The sequence below is a fragment of the Lepisosteus oculatus genome, chromosome 28 (genome assembly GCF_040954835.1).
Source record: "Lepisosteus oculatus isolate fLepOcu1 chromosome 28, fLepOcu1.hap2, whole genome shotgun sequence".
In the NCBI taxonomy this organism is placed as follows: Eukaryota; Metazoa; Chordata; class Actinopteri; order Semionotiformes; family Lepisosteidae; genus Lepisosteus; species Lepisosteus oculatus.
Window position 1 is genome coordinate 9,993,780 of NC_090723.1, and position 16,221 is coordinate 10,010,000.

The 16,221-nt window shown below is 48.8% G+C and overlaps 1 protein-coding gene across 1 annotated transcript; it reads right to left on the minus strand.

The window, feature by feature from the left end:
- Positions 1-10,427: 10,427 nt before the first annotated feature.
- Positions 10,428-15,968, minus strand: krt94 (keratin 94). Its single transcript, XM_015362317.2, has 8 exons — positions 15,224-15,968; positions 13,964-14,046; positions 13,245-13,401; positions 12,770-12,931; positions 12,327-12,452; positions 11,746-11,966; positions 11,261-11,277; positions 10,428-10,863 (listed from the first exon to the last, which is right to left on the minus strand). Exons 1-8 carry the CDS (start codon positions 15,749-15,751, stop codon positions 10,823-10,825), a joined length of 1,335 nt encoding a protein of 444 aa, XP_015217803.1. The 5' UTR covers positions 15,752-15,968; the 3' UTR covers positions 10,428-10,822.
- Between the last annotated feature and the right edge of the window lie 253 nt (positions 15,969-16,221).

Consider the following 16,221-nt stretch of genomic DNA (forward strand, 5'->3'; position numbering starts at 1 on the left):
TTGTTATTCGTTATTGATTTTGAGGTGAAATGTGTATTTCCAGAATACTAAGAAAAACTCACAGTGAACCCCCGGGACATAAGCGAATCTCTGCAGAACATCTTTAATGGGACAAAACCCACGATTAAGATAATAATAATCGACTTTATTGTATATAGCGCCTTTAAAGGTGTCTTCTCAAAGCGCCTTACAGAATGACAACAAAAAAAGACACAAGACGAGCAGGATGAGGATACACAGAGGAGGCAGTAGACGGTGGTTCTGAATACAGTAGGAGCAGAGGGGGTTAAGAAGAGAATCAAAGGATAAAGACAAAGTTGAAATACAATTGCGAACATTAACAAACACATATCTCGTAGCGAACGAAATGAGAATTGATCTCCATGCTCTTGACACGTTTATGTCTCCTTTAATAAGATTTGTTTCTGCTTGAAGAATATACATTGAAAATACGATAAAAACGAAAGGTCATGCTAAGTTTGACATTTTCGAAGTTCCTTTACTTTTGTTCATTAAAAATAAATGTTCACTTTTAACTTTTAATCGTCGCGTTTTCGCCAAGAGGCGAATAATAGAGCTTAATGAGCTGGTTTAACCTTGGGAAACATGAGACACCTGGTAGGATCTGTGTTTACGGAGATCTGGTTGAAACTGAGAGCTCCCCTCTGAGGAGAAAACAATCATTCATATGAACTGTATTGATATCGTGTTTATCGATCCACAGCTCGGCTCCCAGGCGCTGTCGGCAGTGACCCGCTCACAGGGAGCGCTGCTCCTGTCGTCTCGCTGCAGGACTTCAGGGTGCTCCCGACTCTGAGAAAAACCCGGAATGCAAACTTCACCGAGATAAGAAAAACCTTGAGGATCAAAGGGAGAAAGCCAAAAAGACTCTCGCCGCCCCCTGCTGTGCGGGCTGCGGTACTGCGTCATCGCCCTTATCGACTCTAATAATAATAATTGCTACTTACACTTATAGAGCGCTTTTCTGGACACTCCACTCACTTACAGGTCATGGGGATCCCCTCCACCACCACCAGTGTGCAGCCCCACCTGGATGATGCGACGGCAGCCATAGTGCGCCAGAACGCTCCCCACACACCAGCTCTCAGTGGGGAGGAGAGCAGAGTGATGAAGACAGTTCAGAGATGGGGATCATTAGGAAGCCATGATTGATAAGGGCCAATGGGAAATTTGGCCAGGACACTGGGGTTACACCCCTACTCTTTTTGAGAAACACCCTGAGATTTTTAATGACCACAGAGAGTCAGGACCTCGGTTTTACGTCTCATCCGAAGGACGGCGCCTGTTTACAGTATAGTGTCCCCGTCACTATACTGGGGCATTAGGACCCACATGGACCACAGGGTGAGCACCCCCTGCTGGCCCCACTAACACCTCTTCCTGCAGCAACCTTAGTTTTTCCCAGGAGCTCTCTCATCCAGGTACTGACCAGGCTCACACCTGCTGAGCTCCAGTGTGCTGCCAGCTGTGATCTGTGGGGTGATATGGCTGCTGGCTACGACTATATGACTCTACTCGGGTCCCAGTCCGTCCGCAGAGCTGGAAATACAGACATACGCGCTTTCTCCATGTGGGTATACTACACATGCATGTATTTTATTAACTGGTTTTAGTTAATCATTTAATACGATCCAAGCCACAAGCTATTGGAATGGCTGTTGAGTTTGGACGTTAATGGGAGGCTTATAAAACAGATGAAGGATTTTCTAACAGGTCTCCCACAGCGGGTTCTTCTGAACAATACATTTTCAAAGGACATTGTTTTAAATACTTGAGTTCCCCGGGGCTGTTTTGTTACCTTTACTATTTTCCATCTATATAAATTAAATGAAAATGCAGGGGACTTGTTCATCTATAACTCAGGTGATATTGTAGCTGCAGGGTAAAACACTGCCTGTGAGGCTGGGAACTGGATGGAGACGGATGTTCTCTGTGCAGTTCATTTCTGAACAGTCAGATTGACACTTGCTGCGTTCTGTCTCTCTCTGCCTAATCTCTCCCCTTTTCTCCAGTCACGCTGTCCTGTAACAGAAAGCAAAGGTCTATCAACGTAAACCTACAATGCAAATCTACAAACCGAAATAAGAGAATTCTATAGACTATAATTTCAACTGCGTAACTAAATAAAAGAACAATAATTCTGAACATAAGCTTACAATATGGCCCTCATAGGATTGTGTACTGGGGATGATGGTGAAGGGGTGGAGAATCACTTTGACCAGATGAGTAAACTGGGAAGGTGGAGTGAGTTGAGCTTCATATTAATGCAGATGACGCCAAAAAACTGGATACGTGTGATAGTAACACACATCATTGGCAGTGCCTTACCATCCATCCAGGAAATATACAACACCAGGAGTCTGAAAAAAGCCACCAAAATTATGTCTGACCCCACTCACCCCAGTCATAACTTGTTTGTTCCCCTACCATCTGGCAGAAGGTTCCGGTCACTCCAGTCGCACACAACTAGACTCCAAAATAGCTTCTTCCCCAGAAGTTGGTGATGCCCCCACTCCCTCCCACCATATCATGATCTCTCCTAACGTCCTCCTGTACCCACAATAACTGTACTCCTACACCACCACACACACATGTAAGCCGAAATTGTACTGTCCCCTCGATAGCCCAGTAAAACTGTAACAGGCATAATAATATTTAATATTTATTAATTAACCATACTATTTTTGCACTGTTTTTGTCCTGTTATATTTTCTCTGTTTGTGGAATTCTGCACAGTTTTGATTACTTGATTACATGTTATTTATGTTACTGTATGTTATTACATGTTACTGTTATTGCTATTGTGTAACTGTCTATTGTCTTATCTTCTGTCCTATTTATATACTGCACCTGAGTGACTAATGAGAAACACTTTTCATTATACTATGCACCTTTGTACTCTAAGTTTAATGACAATAAAGCTGAATTGAATAGTAAAACGTTAGATTTTCAACCTCTCCCTCTTATTAATCAGCCTGTGGAGGTCGTTCAGTGTTTCAAACAACTAAGAAAATTGATAGATGATCATTTAAACTTTACAGAGAATGCCAATGGCATTTTTAAAGAAAGCTAGTCAGTGTATGTTTTTGTTCGTGAGGCTGAAAGGGTTTGGAGTGAGACAAAACGTTTAAAAGAGGGTTTACAGAATAGTAGAAATCATCGTTCCGTTTGGTATCACGGTGTGGTCTGGTAGTCTGAGTATTAAGTGTAAAGGGAAACTGGCCAGTTTATATTGCCAGTAAAATAATTGGTTGACCACAAAAACAGCTTAAAGCTTACCATATACCTGTATATGAGTATAATGACAATAAACGAACTTGAACCAAAGAGCTGTACTGTACCGCAGTTCAAAAGAAAGCTCAGCTGATCTTTGCAACCCCTCCCACCCTCTTCTTTCTCATTTCCAACTGCTACCTTGGAGGAAGTTTAGAAAGCCTGAGGCCAAGAAAATGTCTACAAGAAATCTGTTGTTCCCTGTGCAATCAGTATATTAAACACAGTTAAGTGTCTGTGAAATGGTAGTGCAATACAGGCAGAGTGAGGTGTGTGTATGTTGTTGCATGTCTGGGACTATTGTTTATTTTTAATGTGTATTCTAGGAGTGTTGTTTTTGTAGTTTTGTATTGTTTTGTAGACAACCGCCTGGGTCACATCACAAACCGATATCCGTTACACCGGCGTTGTTCAATTCTACGTTTTACCACTAGAGGTCAGGCTAAGCCCACAAACACGTTCGGATTCCCTTAAAGAATAATACTCTCACCCGGTGTCGCTGTTTGCCCACACCTGCAGTTTCCATGTCGTCTCCTGGGGTGGTGTTTCTGGTGGAGCGCCCAGTTATGCAGGATTGTGTGGAAACTGAGAATCCTCAGTAGTTGAAGACCTGTGGGGAATTCTGGCCAATTAACTAATTCATTGATTCAATTAAATCATTAAGAGTGGACTCTGAATAAACTTTCAACAGCTAAATCCCCTTATAACAGTTTACACAAGAATGTGACAAAGATTGCATAGTTATTAGCGCATTGATCTCAGGATCTCATCCAGCTGTTTCTTCAAAGGAGCCTGAATATCGCCCTCGACGACACAGCTGGGCAGCTTGGTCCAGATCCCCATGAACATAGCCTGGTACAAGCAGAGTCAGGGCAAGGCGGACGACTACTTAATTATAGAGAGGTGTGTAACTGTATGGCTGGGAGTGAGATGACCTGTGAGCTAAAATACTTTACTAATTAACAGTGGCTGCCCCTGGGCAGGGTGACTGCTGAGGGAGATCATTCACCAGGGCCTTCCTGGAACAGGGCTTGTGCTGTTTCTGCAGAAGGATACTAGTAACAAGGAAGAGTTGGGATTCAGCAGGGTGAAGCGCTGTATCTGCCCCAGCCCAGCCTTGAACCTCTGCTGGCAGTTGCCGTGTCCTTTTAAAAGCAAATGGGCTGCGAGCTGTACCCAGGGAGGCTCAAGGACAGGTCCTTACAAGCAACACAAAGCCGACCCTCGCAGTTCAAGGTGATGAGTGAACTCACTGTGCACTCCTGACATTTCTCGGGCGGTTGTTTTGAAGGGTTTGGTGGTTGCAGAGTAAGTCATTGTTTGAAATTCAGGTGTTTTTATAGTCCTTCACGTGTTAAATAGGCCGTGAACAGGTACAAGCTTTGTGTTGTGAAATGCATCTTTCTCTCTTTTGAACACGCCACCAGTTTAGGGTTGTTAGACAGGACCGCATCCACAGCAAACAAAAGAGCTATATATATAAAACCCACGACATTAACCCTTGTCTTTCACCAAGCTGCGCCTTCCTGGAACTCTTCCAAACTCCAGGGCCCAGTGCTGTAGGGGTTTTGTTTAAACAGAATCTCAAGAGCTGAAAGCAAACAATCTGAGTATTTCTCTCACCAACACGCCCTCAATTGTCTGGAGATGTGCTGAGAAGCCCGCAGTACCTTTTCAGATAGACGGGGCTCTTTTGGGATTATTGGGCATGTTTCAGGGGTGTAATGGGTGTGTTTCGGGGGTGGTTGCGTTTTTTAAAGAGCACCCCAAGTCTGAAAGCTGAAGGGTGAGCGTAAGTGAACAGAAAGATGCTGCTCTGTTGATTCATGTAATACAGTTCCAGTGGGATGGGTGACAATATGTAATGTTACGTTTAACTAAAAGAATTTGAGGAATGTTGAGTGCAGAATGGAGAAGATGACAGCCTTTCAGAAAGCTAATCCCCACCTCAGACACAGAGCTTTTACAGGTGAGGCCCCTACTCTCTTTCTGCTCATGGTCCTCCTCTCTCTGCGGAGCTTGTCCAAAAAGCAGCCACACAAAAACATCACGGAAACAACAGCTTCGCTTTGAGGCAGCTCAAAGCACTGAAGAGGTTTTCTGAAGCAGAGAATGAGGACACTGAAGACCAAGCTAGAAACGTTTCACAGGCGGCCTTGGCTCTTTGGGTCTTTGGTCCAACCACAACTTTAATCATTTAATTGGCCGCTTGTGACCGGACTGACTCTGCTCTTGGGAGTCACTGAAATCAGGCATCTCCAAAGGCACTCCGGTCCTGAAGAGCTTGAGTCCTGCATGCTTTATAGGTAGCCATTAAAGGTAACAATTACATTACAGATGACTTGGAACAACTTAATTGTCATCAGGACGCAATCTGCTACATGACGTGATTAGGAGAACAAATTGGCACAAATAATCTGAATACTCCTTCATCTCTCGTGCTACATAGTTCACATAACATTGTACTTTCTCAATTGACCACCATCCTTCCATTTTCTAACATGGTAAGGCAAAATACACCCTGGACGGGACAGGACACCAGTGCATCACAGGGCACGCTCATACCAGTGCCAATTTTCCCAGAAGCCAATTTACCTACCAGGGTATCTCTGGATTGTGGGAGGACACCCATGAGAACATGCAAACTCCATCCAGACAGCACCCCAGCTCTGGAATTGAAGCCAGGGCCCCAGCACTGTGAGGCAGCAATCCCACTGTGCCACCCTGACCTCCCGTGTTTAGAATGTAGTCATTCAGGGTGACCTATCACTGATGTAGAGTAGAGACCTCTGCATGAAACACTTAAGGAGCAGGTGGAGTGACGATTCGCAGGCCAGGGGAGAGCAGAAGTGTACCCCAGCAGCTGTATGGAGTGAAACTCAAAAGGGAGATCCAGCTGGGATTTAAGGAGATTAAATCAGTGCAACCGATCAGGTCAGTGCTGGTTTACAGATGATGGAATCTGCTAGCAGAATCTGTATGTTACTCTGTACCCATATAGTGGTAGGAGCTGTGAACTCCTGCTGAATTCACATGCTACGCTCTAACCTTCACGCTTGCTTGAGCACAGATGCTTCTCCCTCCCTGTACTGAACCCCATCCCCCATCTTCTGTACTGAAACTCCTGATGATGATGGAATGTTTATGCTAAACTCCCTGATAAGAGAGGAATGTTTAAGTGCTTTCTGAGTCCTGGAGAAAGCTACCTCAAAGACAGGAGGGGGGGGGGTGGGTGTAGAAAAAAGTATATATAAACTGTGTGAAGCCATGTCCCCTATGAGCTACTATAAATACTATACTATGGTCCTTATTGTGGTTCCTTGTATGCATACAATAAAGCTTGGCTTGACGAACGGACACTTCAGGCTCGAATCTCTTGGTTTCTACACAGACAAGACAAGAAGACGACAGGCACAGGGGACAGGTGCCAGTGACGGCACAGGGGACCCCAGCTCTAGACCAACACAGACCCTGATCTACAGAAAATGTTATTCCCAATGAAAAAAAAATCTCTTTGAATACCTTCCTGTGCGTGGTTCAATCTCAGGGTTTTAATCTTGCCAATGATAGCTTCCCAGAGCCTGTTTCTACTCAGCCTTGAATGAGCAGCCTCACCCCTTCCTGTGAAACCAGGCCCATGGCTCTCAGTGATTTCTCAGGGCTAATTCTGCTTCATCCTGCTTATCTGCTCTTGTACTGTGGGCTGCTGGGATTTCTGAGCTGCTCTCTGGCTGAGGTTAATGAGGCAGCTGCACCTTTTTTATTGCCTTGAGGTTCACCTTTTATTGCTAATCTGTTAATTTTATTTGAGAGCAGCTTTTTCACTCCCCAGTCCCTCTGTGCCACGTGAAAGTGAGTGCCTGGGACGAGTCTGTGCCCACAGTGTGTGGTCCACTCTGTTAGTCCACTGGCAATCCTGGTTCCAGCCCCTCTTGGGCCAAATGAGCCCCCCGGGCCTGTAGGTGGGAGACGACTCACCTGCCCAGTAGTTAAAGAGTTTCTGTTTCTACTGATGAGACTGGACAACTCTGCTCCCTCTCTTAATAATAGCTTACATTTATATAGCGCTTTTCTGGCCACTCCACTCAAAGCGCTTTACAGGTAATGGGGATCCCCTCCACCACCCCCAGTGTGCAGCCCCACCTGGATGATGCGACGGCAGCCATAGTGCACCAGAACGCTCCCCACACACCAGCTCTCAGTGGGGAGGACAGCAGAGTGATGAAGCCAGTTCAGAGATGGGGATTATTAGGAGGCCATGATTGGTAAGGGCCAATGGGAACTTTGGCCAGGACGCCCAACTCTTTTTGAGAAACACCAGGAATTTGGCCAGGATGCCAGGGTTACACCCCTACTCTTTTCGAGAAACGCCCTGGGATTTTTAATGACCACAGAGAGTCAGGACCTCGGTTTTACCTCTCATCCGAAAGACGGTGCCTGTTTACAGTATAGTGTCCCCGTCACTATACTGAGGCATTAGGACCCACATGGACCTCAGGGTGAGCGCCCCCTGCTGGCCCCACTAACACCTCTTCCAGCAGCAACATCAGTTTTCCCAGGAGTCTCCCATCCAGGTACTGACCAGGCTCACACCTGCTGAGCTCCAGTGGGCTGCCAGTTGTGATTTGCAGAGAGATATGGCTGCTGGCCCATGTGCTCCCCTCTTGAAATAAAGTTTCAATAGCCACATTTGCAGGATTATGTTGAACCTATGCAGGTTTTATATTATTTTGTATCCTGCATTCACATTGTATTTCTACAGCTTTAACGGCTTGGCTGTGTTTTGGACTAATGCTGTGATTTGACCTTACAGATGTTTGGAAATGCAGAACAACCCATCTCTTCCAAACCCTCGTTAGGTAAACAGTGTTGTCAGTGTTGTGGTGTGAGAGAAGATTCCAGGGAAACACCCAATACCGCGATTCCAAGAACTCTATATCTGTGTCTGGGAAGTTGTAAAACAATATTGTTGTTTTTTTATTTAATCAGTTCCAGCAGAAATAATCTTGAGATTTTCAAACCTGGCGAAGTTTGATTTTTTTGTTTTTGGTTTTTTACTGGATCGGAAGAGTTCGCTCATTTGGCATGACCTAACCTCGCGAGCGAGAGAGGACTTGTTGCGCTGTCTGGGACTGAACTCATTCGGGGTGGAAGTGCTGCTCACAGCTCTGAAGAGGAGGTTCCAGTCAGGTCTTGTCGGCTGCACTGTGAGCTTTTTAATTCATCTCTATCTTAAAACTCTGACGGAGGTGCTGGGTCCTTGCCCAGTTCCTGCCCTGTGTGTGTCTCAGGGCCTGGCTGAGACATCGCCTGTACGAACAGGCCAGTGGAGACGTGCAGGAAGCCCCAGGACTGGACCATGTGAGCACCCTGCTGGCACCTCTCTGTGTGACTGTGCATTCATTCTTCACCACACCTGGTTCACTTTTTACCTCAGTGCAAAACAGGGTAAACATGGCTTAGGGCTGAAATTTTAGAAGCCAGAATCTACAGCCTGCAACGGAATAATATTTAAAAACTAACAACGCAACAGAGGAGATCAAAAAAGGGCTCTGCACTTTTGCTAGTGCAGGAATTATGATTTCATTAGCTCTGGAGTAAATGAAGGCTTGAATAAAAATCTCACCCACAACAGAAGGCCTCTGTGTGCTAGTAATCCAACAGGAATGTCTTTTCTACTTTCATATGAGGCCGTTCTGCTAATTCAGGCAGCTGTTGTTGTCCTGACACGCAGCCTTGACAGAGACAGGATGATTAAAGTGGGGTTGGATTTGCAGAGAGAAGTTGTTTTTCTCTTCGTCAGGGGCATCGGGAGCCTCAGTAGCCACACAGCGAGGCCACTGTCTGCTTCTGACGTGTTCTAACCCCAGCACATGGTGCAGCTGCAGCACCTCGGCGCACACCCCCCATCCCCCACGCTGGGGTGCGGTGAGACCCCGCTGTCTGAGTCACCCTCCTGCGCTTCAGGGGGTGTGTCAGGGTGCAGCTCGGTGGGCTCCTACTGTAGTAACAAGTGGCTTTGTGCTCCCTGCCAGCAGGCAAGGAATCCTGAACTCTGAACTCTCACTGCTGTTCTTTGGAGAGTAATGGAGCTGCCTGATAGCTGTAGGACAAAGGGGTAAGTGGGTGGGTAGGTGGGATGACTGAGAGAAAGGCTGAGGTGTTTGCTCAGCTCCTGTCAATATTTACTCAGCGAGCCAGAAGTGCTGTGAGGTCTTGGCTCAAAGCCCAAGCCTTTCCAGGCTCAAAGGGTTCAGCTATATTGTCGCTGAGTAACACTGTGCTCACAAGGACTTATTACTGAAGTCCAGCGTCTTTAAACAAGGTGAGGCAGAGGGTTGATACAGCTTCTTGGATGCTAAACGCAAGGTGGATGGGCAAAGCAGAGACTGAAGTGAACTGGAACTGTATTCCCAGCTGAGAGGCTCAGCTGAGCTCTGCTGACCTCCTGCTCAGACCGTTCTCTCTGCATCCTGATGCCCGTGAGCCTGCATGGTGCAAGTTCACTGCATTGCTCTTGCTTTCTCAGGGCTCCCCACTGCACCATATCACTCTGCAACTCCCAGCTGGCAGCCCACTGGAGCTCAGCAGGTGTGAGCCTGGTCAGTACCTGGATGTGAGACTCCTGGGAAAACTGAGGTTGCTGCTGGAAGAGGTGTTAGTGGAGCCAGCAGGGGATTCTAATGCCCCAGTATAGTGACGGGGACACTATACTGTAAACAGGCGCCGTCCTTCGGATGAGACGTAAAAACGAGGTCCTGACTCTCTGTGGTCATTAAAAATCCCAGAAAAGAGTTGGGCATCCTGGCCAAATTTCCCATTGGCCCTTACCAATCATGGCCTCCTAATAATCCCCCTCTATGAACTGACTTCATAACTCTGCTCTCCTCCCCACTGAGAGCTGGTGTGTGGGGAGCGTTCTGGTGCACTATGGCTGCCATCGCATCATCCAGGTGGGGCTGCACACTGGTGGTGGTGGAGGGGATCCCCAATAACTGTAAAGCGCTTTGAGTGGAGTGTCCAGAAAAGTGCTATATAAGTGTAAGCAATTATTATAATTATTATTACCCCTCTGGTCTTCACCAGCAGTTTACCACCTTCCCAACATTAGAGAAAAAGCACAAAGCAGCTGCTTTCTATTTTTCACAACCAAAACTTTATTTTCAGAGACAGGGAGTTTACACAGGGAGGGAGAAGCTGGGAGGGGAGCAGTGTGGAGACCGGCAGTGTCCGGTCTGGCCTCTCGGGGTGGCCTGAACTGGGGGCGTGGTCTTGATCAGCCCCGCGCTGGAACTGAGGGACCCCGAGCCCGAGCTGTCATCGAAGTTTGCCTCCACCTCTCCCCGAGAGAGAGGAGGGTCCGGCCGGACTCGTGTTTTCTCGTGCGGACACAGGCGTGGAGCAGAGGGGGACGCTGTTGGTTTCCAGGGATGGGTGTCAGGCAGAAGGAGGGGGGCCGAGTTGGGGGATTGCTGCTGTCTGTCTCTGCAGTGCTGAGTGCTGATCTGTCTCACGTCTGTCCCAGGCTTTAGGTGCGGGTGGTGACAGTCGTTGTTGTTACACTTCCCTCTGTGTGGGAGGAAGAGGAAAGTCTTTCAGATCTTTGCAATTTGCTCCCCACACTCGTGTCACACAAACAGCTGTGCATCTTGCTACCTTGTGCCATTTCTTACAAAGCATGCTGGAACCCGTCAGCAGTCTGTGGATCATGAGCAGCAGTTCTCATGATTTAATGCTAAATCACTTCTTGATTTATTTAGTTTCAACCTTTAAATAAATCCCCGACTTTTGGAAGAGCCTCAGAAGAGCTCAGTTGCACAGAATGTCTTCTCTATGATTTAATTTACATTCAGAGCCATGCATTCAGCTCCAGGGATATCTAGGCAAGTAGCTGGAACATGCACATAAACTTTTTTTTGACTGTGTTAATTAAAAAACCAAGTACATTGGTGAAAAGATCACTCACCCTTTCCAGAAGAAGTCCTAAACAAAAAAAAAGAAGGAGAAAAAGGTGTCAGGGTAGGATTCGGTCATGTGTTGGGGTGCAAAACACCAAGCTGCAGACTCAGAGTGAAAAGTGCGATGGAGATAGATACAGAGAGGGAGGGAGAGCGAGGGAGGAGAAGGTCAAGCTTGTTGGCACAGGGTGGCACTGTTCTTGCCTGCTGGCAGAGCAGTGGCACTGTGACTAAGGATCTGTGCCTGTGGCTGGAAGGCTGTTGGTTCAAATCCCGCAGCCGGCAGAGGAATCCTATTCCGTTGGGCCCCTGAGCAAGGCCCTGAACCCCAACTGCTCCAGGGGTGCCGAATAAATGGCTGACCCTGTGGTCTGACCCCAAGCTTCTCTCCCTGTCTGTGTGTCTCACGGAGAGCAAGTTGGGCTCTGCGAAAAGACAAATTCCTAATGCAAGAAATTGTATGGCCAATAAAGTGATCTGATCTTAATCTTACCTGGTCTCCTCGGTCTCCAGCAGCTTGCGGTAGGTGGCGATCTCCTGCTCCAGCCGTGACTTGATGTCCAGCAGCAGCTGGTACTCGCTGGACTGCCGCTCGGTGTCCACGCGCACCTGCCCCAGCTCCGTCTCCAGCATGTTGATGGTGTTCTGGTAGCTGGCCAGCATGTTGCTGTAGCGCCCCTCTGTCTCTCCCAGCGTGTTCTCCATCGCTTGTTTCTGCAGGGGGAGAGACAGTAGGGGTCACTGGTCATGGTCATCACCCGTGTGTACCCTGAGAGTCAAGGAATCCAGCCCTAAACCTGGCACTAACCTTGAACTTGACCCCACACCTAAAACTAGTCTCCAAATTCAGGCTTGGTTTTCCAAGGTGTGCATTTAAGTTTCCTAGCAGTCCCATAACAAGTGTTTCAAAGTCACTGTAGAAGTAAAGTCTGTGAATGAACTGACCACTGTTCTTTCTATGCACTGATTTAAGCACACAGCCATTGCACTGAAGTTTTATAGTTTCAGTACAAGATTGTCTCAAAACTGTCTTATTTTGTCATGCAGCGCGTGGGCAGCTCCTCTCTCACTCACCATGCTGAGCTGTGACTGCAGCTCGACCTCCAGGCCCTGCAGAGTGCGCCTCAGGTCGGTGATCTCTGTCTTGGTGGTCTGGATGACCTCTGTGCTCTGCGCCACCTCCTTGGACAGGGCGGCCGACTGGAATGGAAAACACGAGGTCAGTGGTGCCCCCTGCTGTTGAGTGTGACAGGGGGAGGCAAGGCAGGGGCTGGTGCAGACAGGAAAGCAGGACATTTGCAGCAAAGTGCAAGTCTGGCTGGACCTGAGATGGACAAAGAGCGTCAAGCTTGTTGAGTGTTCATGGTTCTTGCTCAAAGTTGGACCGGCAGTTACAGTGAGATAGACAGAGAGGTCCCAGCGTGAAGTCTCTTCTTCTTCAGAGCCCAGTTCGGCTCTGTTAACTGGTACAGGGGGGTGGACGGCGGCAGGGAACCAGACAAATCGGCCAGCCGTACCTTATCGGTGAACCAGGCCTCGGCGTCCCGGCGACTCTTCTCGGCGATGCCCTCGTACTGCGCCCGGATCTCATCCAGCACCTTGTTCAGGTCCTGCTGTGGCGCCGCGTCCACCTCCACGTTGACTGTGCCGCCCAGCTGAGAGCGCATCGCTGCCAGCTCCTGGGGGACACGGGGACACAGGGACATTGAAACACGTGTGGGAAGAGAGAGAGGATGATAACAAGAGCCCAGAGCCACCTGTTGCTTTATCTTGCACAGAGCCCTGGGTCCATTCTTGAGGCTGACCTTCAGATACAACACACTTATTTAAAAACAGCTAAGAAATAATACGAGCAAAACCACATCAGTCCTGTGCCTTTGGAGAAACAGGCTCCCAGACTGAACAGGGTCAAAGTGAGACGTCTCCCTCAGTGGAAGCTTGGTATTACTGCGTGTTTGATACTGCTGGGTGGGGTTGGGGCGCCGGGCGTACCTCCTCGTGGTTCTTCCTGAGGTAGGCCAGCTCATCCTTCAGGCTCTCGATCTGCATCTCCAGGTCAGCCTTGGTGAGGGTGGTCTGGTCCAGCAGGCGGCGCAGGTTGGCGATGTCAGCCTCCACCGACTGCCTCATCATGAGCTCGTGCTCGTACCTGTGCAGGACAGGGGGGGGCGAGATGTGAGGACAGGGTTGGGGGGGCAGGGCGTGGTGTGGTTGGCATAACCTATAGGATCTGTGCCCTAGGACTCTGCAGGGACATGCTGGGACAATACCGGGTTGGGAAACTGGAATCTGGGGATCTGAGGAGGTTTTGGGTTGGTCTGGCTTTATCAACAAGGTGTAGATAGTAGTTTTCTCTTACAGGAACCCAAGTGGGTTGCTCTTCCGGAATTATTAACAGGAAAGATCTACCTCAAACTTTCCAATAATTACAGAAATGAACTCTTCTGTATCCTAGTACCCAGACAGCTATGGAACCATATGTAGAATCAAGGTGGTTGTCCACCACGTGTCTCCCTTAGTGGAAGTTCATCCTCGTTCGCACTCACATCTGCTAGAAAACACTAGTGGAAGCTCAACTGGATACCAGTGGTGTCTTCAGCCTCACACATATAAGAAAATCTCTCACAAATCCAAATCATTTGCATTGATTTCAGGGAAATTTCTTGTAAGACTTTATTCTCTCTCGAGAGAGAAATGCAAACTGTCCTTACTTGGTCCTGAAGTCGTCAGCCGCCAGCTTGGAGTTGTCAATCTGCAGGAGGATCTTGGCATTGTCGATGGTGGCATCGGCAATCTGGAACAGAAGCAGGAAAGATAACCTTCATGTTGGATGGAGAAGAGCTACAGCCCATTCCTGGTGCTCGGGACAGCACACACAGGACAGACAGTGGGAAACGCCCAGGTGATAACACCCAGGCTGGGCTCTGCAGCCTCTGTGAGCTCAGTGCCAGCAGAGTTTTGGCCAGGTTCCTGCACTCAGGTCAAAGTCAACGGAGGTGGGGCTGATCTTTTCTTTCCCTAGCCTATCTGTCACAGAAACACACCTGCATTTACTGATCTGTGTGTTTGTTCCTTTTGTCCTCTCCTGTTCTAGGAGCCTGCGGTGCAAGTTTATATATCTTATAAAATAAATTAAGCCCTTGACTTTTATTCAGACCCGTCAGGACTGTTAAGAGTTTCTCTCGTGATGTTTACTTGTGCAAACTGCTTTAGGAAGTGGTGCTTGCTCTTCGGATGCTGTATCTGAAGTGTGACTGTTTCAGTGACTGGTGCTCTCAGAAGATCATGTAGTGAGAATTTATGCTCTTGAGAGAAGCAGAAACATTGTGCTGATAACTGGCTAGAGCAGTCAATGCTCAGAACCTGACTGTACACCTCCCTCTACTGCACATCCACAACATTGTAGCCTGGAGCATCAGAAACACCAGACAGGTGCAGTAGGAGATCTCTACCTGCCACACCTGCTGCATCAGCCTGACGATCCCTCAGATACGCACAGGGCAGAATACTTTACTACCTTTCCTTTCTCCTCTTCGCTTTTCCTCTCTTGTTTAAGTTCAACCGAGGCATTTTTATAGAAATGTTTTGCCCTTTTGTAAACATGCCACGTTTTGTAAGACACATGACATTGTAACTCTGGTTTAAAGCATAATATCATTCCCTCACAATAAAAACAGGTTGAGCCTTTTGCTCTCTGTCCCTGTTCTCACCCTGTCCATGCAGTGCAGTGCTTGCCTCCCTTCGACACAGCTCTGTCAGCCTCACAACTAAAGGTCACTAAAGACAGTTGTGGGCACCCTATGATAACAAGTGTGGCTGTGATGTATCCATCACAGGACAACCATGCTTCCACAAAGAAGGTCACAACAACAGCCAGACGTTAGTCATAGTCACAGCATGCTTGTACCTATCAGAGCATGCAGTATGATGGTGCACCGACCCATGAGGGGCAGGGAGCCCAGGTGAGTTACCTTGTCTTTCAGGTCGTTGATGGTCTTCCAGTAGGGGCTGTAGTCACGCTCGGCAGCGGGTCCCTTCTTCTCGTAGAACTCCCGGATCTTCAGCTCCAGCTCGCCGTTGGCGGCCTCCAGCGAGCGCACCTTATCCAGGTAGCTGGCCAGGCGGTCGTTCAGGTTCTGCATGGTGGCCTTCTCGTTCAGAGACACCGGGTCGGAGTCCCGGGAGTTGGACAGGCTGAAGCCGCCTCCAGAACCGTAGCCGCCACCAGAACCGTAGCCGCCACCAGAACCGTAGCCGCCACCTGAACTGAAGCCTCCTCCAAAGCCGAAGCTGCCTCCGGAACCGAAGCCCCCTCCCGCGCTCCCGTAGCCTGCTCCGAATCCCGAGGACACGGAGCGGGCAGAGGAGGCGGAGATGCGGGCCCTGTCCCCCAGGCCTCCGTACATGCTGAGGGCCTTGGGCGCAGAGGACACCATGCTGACCCGCTTGGTGGTCACCGTGCTGGAGCGCGGGCCACTGCTCATTCTGTACATGGACATGCTGCTGGTGAGGAGGAGAGGAAGAGCTGCCGAATCCCTGAACCGCTACTGGAGCACCTGAGCCTGGAGATTCAGGAGACTGCAGCGCAGCCCTGTCCGCCTCCCCCTGATATAGTGCGCACTGGGTGTGGAGGGGAGGCCGCTGGGCAACAGTCCTCCTCCCGTCTCGGATCCTGGGGGGGGCTGCAGAGTGCTCGGCAGAGGCGGGGCGACCTGCTGGAATGTTTCTTAAATGATCCGGATTAGTTTCTTGCCCAATGAGAGAACTGGAGAGATATGCTTGTGCCTGCCTGCCAGCTCTTCTGTTTTTTTCGCCTGCTCTGCATTGCGCCCTGTCGAACAGCGAACACCAGGAAGACCTGCTCTCCGGCTCCCGAGCCTGCGAGCGCTGGGCGTGGGTCCCTCCTTATCCAAACACGGCGCTGCGTCCCCGCAGGCTGTAAAATCTCTCCACGCCCAGGAGCACCGCG